At 27.5% G+C, this 8,940-nt stretch overlaps 1 protein-coding gene across 1 annotated transcript; it reads left to right on the forward strand.

Moving 5' to 3' along the window:
* Positions 1–216: 216 nt before the first annotated feature.
* Positions 217–7,484, forward strand: Uch-L5 (ubiquitin carboxy-terminal hydrolase L5). The gene is made up of 7 exons (XM_014432288.2): positions 217–406; positions 486–549; positions 2,203–2,308; positions 3,244–3,431; positions 4,580–4,777; positions 5,432–5,531; positions 7,172–7,484. The coding sequence occupies exons 1-7, from the start codon at positions 331–333 to the stop codon at positions 7,409–7,411; spliced, it is 972 nt and encodes a 323-aa protein (XP_014287774.1). The 5' UTR covers positions 217–330; the 3' UTR covers positions 7,412–7,484.
* The last annotated feature ends 1,456 nt before the right edge of the window (positions 7,485–8,940 follow it).

Below are 8,940 nucleotides of genomic sequence, written 5' to 3' on the forward strand. Positions count from 1 at the left end.
TAAAAATTAATATGATTTCACTATAATCAGTGATCATTAACTAAACATTAAATAAACACCCTTATAGTATTCAATTATTATGGAGTATATTATTTTGATTATTAAAAAAAATAAATTAACTATTTAAGTAAATTTTAGTTTAAAGGATCTTAAATAAATATACCCCAGCTTTTTATTTTTCAAAATTTTACTTTCTGGATGTTCTTGAATTGGTTGATGCCTCAGTTGTGGATAGGTTATGTTGGTTATTGGCGATCAGTTAAGTCATTGAATTTATATCAAGTTTTATATATTTCAAGTTGTTAAAATATTTTTCTGAAATAGTAATTAATGGCAGCATCAGGAGGAAATTGGTGTCTTATTGAAAGTGATCCAGGAGTGTTCACAGAACTCATTAAAGAATTTGGTATTTATTGAAGCAACAATATTTATCCATTAAATTTTTTTCAACCAAGTTGATAGCTTTGAATAACTTCTTATTTCAGGCTGTAAAGGGGTTGAGGTAGAAGAACTTTGGAGTTTAGAACCTGAACAATTTAAACCACTTAAGTAAGGAATATTGTTATTAAATAAAATTGTTTGTGTTTGTAAATTAAGATTGGTTTATTTTTAAGTTTGAACATTTGTATGGTACTTTAAGTAGTTTTTATTACAGTTTTACCAGTTATCCGTTGCTGTTATTAAAATTTATCTTAGATCATTTCCATCTTTTTCACTATAGCTTTATTATTGCTTTTATATTTACAGCTTAGTATTAAATTATATTTCCTCTTCACTATCAGTTAGAAAAAACTGGGTTATAGCCACCTTTTAATGTAGATATAAATAGTTTTTATTTCATATTATTAAAATATAATATTGGCATTGTTGTTTTATCTAATATAACTTTTACCATGACTGAATTATTATTTAAATTTGTTTTCAATATTGTTCGTTTCATACTAAATTATCAAAAGCATTTAGGAATGTTCGAGAAATATTGTGGTTCTGGTTCACCAGTGTGCAATAAGAAAACTACCATTGATGTTGTTAAATGATTTATGTTCATGTGAATTTAAGCTCCTGATTGATAAAGATTTATTTGTGAGTTCGTTTATCTCTTCCAGGACTTTATATTAAAGCATTTATAACAATAGTGTATATTATAACCCTCAACTATAGAACATTGTGTATGAAAAAAGTACATGCCCAACCACCATACTGGAAGGACACTTCTTAACCATTTTTATCATCTTGTAATATTTATATTAATTTTTTTTTAAGAAATGATCTTAAGGATTTTATTTGTCTCATTTTTCAAACTCTATCAGTAAAATTTAATATTTTTTTAACAAATTAAATTTTCTGAAATTACAAATTTATTTTTAAAAAATTAAACTATCAGATAAGTAACAAGTGGGTGATATTAAAAGAATAGCATACGAGATTCATCTATGTTTTTAGAAGCTCTTGGATGTGTTATGAATGGTTGACTTGTCTCCATACTCATCTGTTCAGTAAGGTGGTCAGTTACCATTGAACAAAAGGGTAATGGAAGAAAATCATCGATAAAATAGTCCCAAGTTTTCATGATAAGTTAAGAGAAAAAAAGTCCATCTACAGAAATTTATTTTCATACGTACTGCCAAAAATATGATATAAAAAAGAACATACACTGAGAAATTTAGGTATCTGGGGCTTATAATAACTTTGACGAATTAAGAGCAGTCTATATATATTTTTTTTTATTTATGTTTTTTAATTGTAAAATTACTGTTTGTTCCTTTTTTCTAAAAACTAAATGTTATTAATCTTCTTGCTGTTCTTTTTAATCATGGAATAATTATTCCTTACCTTAAAGGAAGAAGAATGGCTTGTCTTTGAAAATCAGTAGTTTTAAAAAATATCATCTAAATGGTATCCCCATCTATATTTCATCACTATTGTAAGCGAATCGTATAGCTACATAAAGCTCAATATTTTGAGACAGTTAGTTGGGTTCCCCATAAAAGATTTACCGACTGCTTTGAGGATATTTATATTTAGCCAAATAAAACTCAAAATAATAAATCCAATTATATAGTAATTGTTTCAGAACCTCTTGAAATTCATTATTGCCTAGTCCCTTTTTTTTTTTTATTTATTTATCAGTTTGCCTTGTATTTTATCCAACATTATATAATAATTATATATATAAAAAAAACTTGTTACATTTTATTTTAGGCCAATTCATGGATTAATTTTTTTATTCAAGTGGAAAGCCAATGATGAACCAGCAGGTTCAATAGTCAGAGACAATAGACTGGAGAAAATATTTTTTGCAAAACAGGTAATATACCCTCTCAATACTTTACAGAGTGAAAGTGCTCAATATTTAATGGATTAAGTAAAAACCCGAGATCAATATAGTGAAAGTGCTCAATATTTAATGGATTAAGTAAAAACCCGAGATCAATATAGAGAAAGTGCTCAACATTTAATGGATTAAGTAAAAACTCGAGATCAATATAGTGAAAGTGCTCAACATTTAATGGATTTAGTAAAAACCTGAGATCAATATAGTATATTGTTTATTCATCTCTGGATTCTTTTTAATTACTGCTGTTGTAAAATTGAGAAATGATGTTATATTAATTTTTAGATCTACTATAATATTTTATTAAGGGAATTCTATTCAATTTTTTATAAAGTTTTAATTTTAATACCACCAAAATATTTTTAACAAAAAAAAATTAACTGTGAAATGAGAAATACAGAACTCCAAATCTTTTGTATTGAAGATTGAACGGTGAGTTAGGTTGTGCAGCGAGTGAGCATTGGCACTACGCCACAATTTTTCAAACCTGCCTTATTTCATGATGTCTGCAATAGGCAATATTTGTTTTAGCATGCAAGCTTTTTGTATGTATATCTAGATATTATTAATAAATTTAAACCTTATCTATATTAAATGTTATTACTCAATTACCTTAAATGTTTTACTTCCTGCATCAAATTTTCTGCGGCTTGGTGCTAAAATGGTTAATTTAAAACACTTTAAGTTGTTTCTAGTAATGATTTTATAGTATGTTCTAGTTTATGGTAAAGTTTCTTGATATAACCTTGTATATCTAATAACTTCTAAACTTTAGAATATTTGAATTGTCAATTTTCAGAGATGATAACTAGCTAATAATTGGTAGAATTGATATTTAGTTTTTGCATCAAGCCACAGATACATTATATTAAAACTTTGTTAAATTTATTTGCATTCTTTACTTTTAGGTTATAAACAATGCTTGTGCTACTCAAGCTATTCTTAGTATTCTACTGAATTGTAAGCATCCTGATTTACAATTAGGCCCAACTCTGACAGAATTCAAGGAATTCTGTCTCACATTTGATGCCAATATGAAAGGTTTAGCATTGAGCAATGCTCATGTAATAAGAAGTGTGCATAACTCATTTGCTAGGTAAATATTTATAAAATTCAATATTATTTAGTCTATAATGAGTGTATTTAAAGTCGTTTATCTGGGCAATGCCCGTTAAGTCTTGAATATTAGTTTTCTAATCATTAAATATCTGAAAAATAAATTCTGGAATGGTGTGTGTATTACAAAACTTTTCCTTACAAGCCTATTTTGAGTTAAAATAAATCCTTTCTTATTTAGGTTAGTGTTGGTAAAAACTGACTATTGTCGTAACAACCTTGGAAACATGAAAACATTTATTTATATTTTGATTTATTCAAGTCTTTTTCATCATTATGTTGTATGAATTTTTCTGTTAGATATTAATTTTTCTAAAAGCTTTGGTTTTCCAATAGTATATTATGCGTCTATATTATCACCATATTTTTTTTTTCTACCTCTAACTCCCCAATTTGGACATATACCGGTATGTCAACCCACCGGGGTTACCAACCCATTCTTATCTGTGTGGGAAGGTTGAGTTTTCATTCTGTGGTTTCACCAAACATAGGTCAACCCGCCAAGGCTGGAATTGAACCGGTGTTGTTCTCACAATTCTTGACAACTCCGAGTTGCCAAGGTTTTACCTTAATTTCCAGATATTTGTTTTGAATTGGGTAAAATATTTTACTTTTAGTTGTTTATCAAATTTTTTTTTAGATTATTTTTCATTTCAATTCTTATTACTAACAATGAGTGTGGTTTGTTTATAATTTGAAATAAGTAAAATTAAAGGTATTTTAATATTAAGGTAAGCCACTTACTAATTAAACTCCTTTCTCACTATTTTAATAATAATCTCGCTTCAAAGACTATTTTTTTTCTTTAATTACTTACCATAAAATGAATGATTCATTGGAAGTTAGTATTATAAAATATGTTATTCATGAATGATTATCAAGAGTGTTTTAAAAAAATGTAGTTTAATAGTTAAATTATAATTTATTAAAAATTAATCTTCTAAAATACCTGCTTCCTTATTTCATTCATTTTAAAAATTATTTTGTACTATTAAATATAATTTTCTTTCCGAGCTTGTTTATAATTGTTTGTTTGATTTTAATTGTTTTCACTGTTTGTAATTTATTAAAATTTGATTGTATTTGACATAAAGCTATTTATGTAATTAAATGCTATACTCTTTTCAGGCAAACGCTTTTTGAATTCGATAACAAAAATGCTCCAAAGGATGAAGATATTTATCATTTTGTAGGATATATACCCATTGAAGGACGGCTGTATGAATTAGATGGTTTGAAGGAAGGACCGATCGATCTTGGTCAGATCCCTCCTGATTCAGACTGGCTTGATTTTGTAAGACCCATTATACAGAAGAGAATCAATAAGTAAGACCTTAAATACATATACATATATATATTTTTTTAAATACATATATTACAACTACATATATTTTTATAACTGTAAGCAAGTTATTAAATCATTAAAAATTTATCTCAACTTATTGAAATGTAAATATTTTTCAATAATATGAAGATGGTCAGGGTTACAGTAAAAAATAAAACAAACTAGTTTTCAACTATTTGTTGTCCGACGTTTCACCCAACTTTGCAGGGCTTCATCAGGGCTGTTCAAGACAATAGGTTAAACAGTTTAACCTATCATCTTGAACAGCCCTGCAAAGTGGAGCGAAACGTCGGACAATAAATAATTGAAAACTAGTTTGTTTTATTTTTTACTGCAACCCTGACCATCTTCTTCATATCTTAAATTATACTGTCAACTATTTATATATATATATGTTAATATTTTTCTTGTTATTGCTCTTGTTGTGTTTGAAATTCAAAATTTTCAAACATCCCATTATTTGACAACTTCTCTCATTGGATTTATTAAAAAAATAATTAGGTGATTGGGAATAAAAATTAAAACAAGTAATCAATGAAATTTTAATTTCTATTTATTTAAGATAATTGCTTACATCTTGGAATTTGTCTCCACAAATAATTTGTTCAAAATTTATTATCTTTTTATTTTTGCAGATACAATGAAGGAGAAATACATTTTAACTTAATGGCTGTAATATCTGACCAGAAAATGAAATATGAAAGAGAATTGAAGCAACTTCAAAAACAAGTGGAGGTTAGTTCTTCGTCGGCTTACAGTCATAACCTCTTTAAGTTAAAATTTTCCAATGCAAAGGTTTTGTTTGATTTATTTTTTATTTATTTAACATTTTGGTCCCATGTTCCACAACATTAGGGTAGGGGGACCATTCTTTAATAATTTACAATTGTTTAAATATTCCCATTGGTTTTAAATATTTCAAAACTTGGTTATGAAATTTAGTTAAAGAACTGGTCACATTGCAATCATGTCCTTTTCTTAACACTCACACAAATATCGGTCCTAAGAAAAAAAAATCTGTCTTCTGATGTCGAAAATGTAAGCAATACAAATCTTCCCAGAACTAATCTTTGTCTAATGCTTTGTGTGATCTTTTTCTGAAATTAATAATAATAACCAAGGCTTTACGAAATCGAAGGATCATTATCGATACCAACTATCACTGGCTACATACATCTTTCCAGTGATGTCCATGCAATCCCAAATCTACCAGATCAGTCTTGACGCAATCTACCCTTTTACTCTTCTGTCTTTCCCTCACCTTAGCATTTATTAACATTTTAGTGACCTTTTCATTACCAAGCCCAATAACCTCATGCCCATCTTATTCACCGCACTGTTTCTGGCACTAAACCTTATCAAAATAAGAAATTAAAACAATGAAATAATGACACTTCATAAAATATCCCTGATAATAATTTGGGGGGGGAAAAAAAATGAGAAAATAATGATTATTTAAAAAAAAATAAAAAATGTTTATTTAAGTAAAACTTTTAAATGAATATTATTGACATCCAATAATGTTTTGTAATAAATGCCAAAAAGAAATACATGGATAAATAAAAAGGAAACACATAAATTAATTAAAACCACCTTTAATATCATAAATCATAAGAGATATCTTCTGACAATAATAAAAGAAAAAAAATGTAATGGTAATTAACGGAAGGATCAAACAATTTTTTATAAACATAGTTACAGATTCTTAATAAATATTAGAAAAATACAACAAATATTTTATGTTAACACGTCAACTGCCACAGTACTTTTTATGATTTCAGGCTAGGAAGCCATTGTAAGTTTGGCGAACTAAGCTAAGTAAGTAAACTCTCGTAGGTTGGCATCTGAGGCAATAACATCAACTACAACTCGTAGTTGGCAGTCAATGTGTTAAATATAAAAATAAAATCATCTATTTAAAAATTTTAATTCAGAGACAAAATATTTAATTGCTATTCTTTGAGAAATGTTAAATAGTGCATTTGTGGTGGATGACTTCTATAGACATGAAAGTGCTTGGCAAAATATGAGTTTGAATACAGAGGCACTACCTAACATAGTTAAACATCGACTATGTTAAATTGGTTTAAATATTCCTGAGCATTCTATTTGCTAGCATCTATTACCATTTCTAGTGTACTTGGTGTTGAATTTTCTTTAAAGGCCTTCACTTACATCATTACAAGATGCCCATTGTTTCAATAACTGTCACAACCAGAATTATGTACAGGGATAATTAAAAAAGAGTTTATCAAAACTAGGTTCAAAGCTTGTTTCACAACACTTTTATTCAGTAATACTAGATACAATGAATGATCTTAATGTAAAATTGTTTATTTTATTAGTTATAATGATTTTACTTTCATTGATTGCAGGAAAATGGAATGGAAACAGACTCAATTCAATCTGAAATTGCTCGAATCAAGCTGCTAATTGAAGAAGAAGAAAATAAAGTTAAACATTATAAGCTAGAAAATATTAGAAGAAAACATAATTACTTACCATTAATAGTGGAAATTTTAAAAATTTTGGCAAAAGAAGGTCAACTGCTTCCTCTTTATGAAAAAGCTAAAGCTAAAGCTCTAGAAAAAGAATCCAAAAAAGTTAAGACGTAATGTATAAACATGAATAGATTGTACAATTTTTTTTTTATTTTAATGAATATAAATATTTTTACAAGACTTAGAACTGTGTATATCATTTTACCAATGAACCTCTATATAAAATTTAATAACATCATTGAAGTCTGTGAATTGTGCGACTAAATGAAGACTATGTAAGTTCTATATTGATACCAAAGGGATTGCTATAGGTGCATTAAGTGATTATAGGATTAAATCAGAAATCTTGGAAAAGTTATGATTCACTCGCTGAGTAGTGTGAGAAAACTTATTTTTCCATTAGTCATTTTTTAAATATTGTGTTATCACAATATATATATCCTATTTTTGAGTAAATAGTTATTTTTTATATATAAATGGTTTTTAATATGTTTTTATTTTATGTATAGTTTCAATATTGTTCCTTTGCTTTGTTAAACCAAAAGCAAGCTAACTAATTTTCATCAGTAAAATATCCAGTCACAAAGAAATCGTTCAAAGCCAAGATGGCGGCACTGTTGTCTGTAGAATCCCAGCCATGTTGAGCAGATTCAAGTATTTTCAAATATATTTATCTTCCTATCATGATTTTAATTACAGTAGAATTAAGAAAAAATAGAAGTCGGAAATAAATGTTAAAGAATAATATTCATAAAGAAAATCACAAGCAAAAACTCAAAACCGTTGTGCTACAATTGATGTTGACATCGAACAGCTAGGCATGGGGGAGGAACAAAGCTTTGTTGGATACTGGTTGTTTAGATGGCATGGGTATTGGACTTGTCCGGGAAACGAGGAAATCTCCAGACCACCTTTTGTCTAAGTCAGTTGTAGACTTCTAGAGAAAAAGAATCATCCAAGAAGAATAAGATCATTCTTTGTTTAGATCGCCAAGATTTTGGATGTTTGCTGAAAAGAGTAGAGGACCAATACTTTATTTACAGTCAGTATTTGTTTGTTGAGGTAGAAAACATCGAGAAAATCATTCATCAAAGAAGAAGAGTATAAATTGGTTAGTGTTTACTATTATTACCTAACCTTGTTTGAATTCAATTCGACTCTCCAAATACATTCCAGAATTATGCACACATACAAAAATTAAATTACTTTGGTTAAAATCCTACAATTTTGTACATAATTGAAAAACTACAATAAATCTGATTGTATTAAACAATTTTATATTCCTATTGTGAAGGCAAGAATTCAATTTTTCAACTTGTTTAGACCATCTCAATTTTAAGTATTATAAAAAATATGCTAGGAGTATTTAAAAATATTCATCTGTTTTCTAATCACCTTACATACAAACACATCATTAACTGAAAAAACTAATAAGTTATTAATCAATGAACAAAACTTTAAGATGTTTGATTAAAACATATTGATCAAACCAATTGAATTTTTTATTAAATAATATACAAAAAAGAATCCTATAAATCATAAGTGCACTGGGAATCCAAGTTAAAAACAAAAACACTGAACATTCTTTATAACAAGCATATTCTACAGAGACTTTTTTTTTTTTTTTTTTTTTTTAATAATTT

Source organism: Halyomorpha halys, unplaced genomic scaffold (genome assembly GCF_000696795.3).
Source record: "Halyomorpha halys isolate HHAL.00 unplaced genomic scaffold, Hhal_1.1 Scaffold1041.1, whole genome shotgun sequence".
In the NCBI taxonomy this organism is placed as follows: Eukaryota; Metazoa; Arthropoda; class Insecta; order Hemiptera; family Pentatomidae; genus Halyomorpha; species Halyomorpha halys.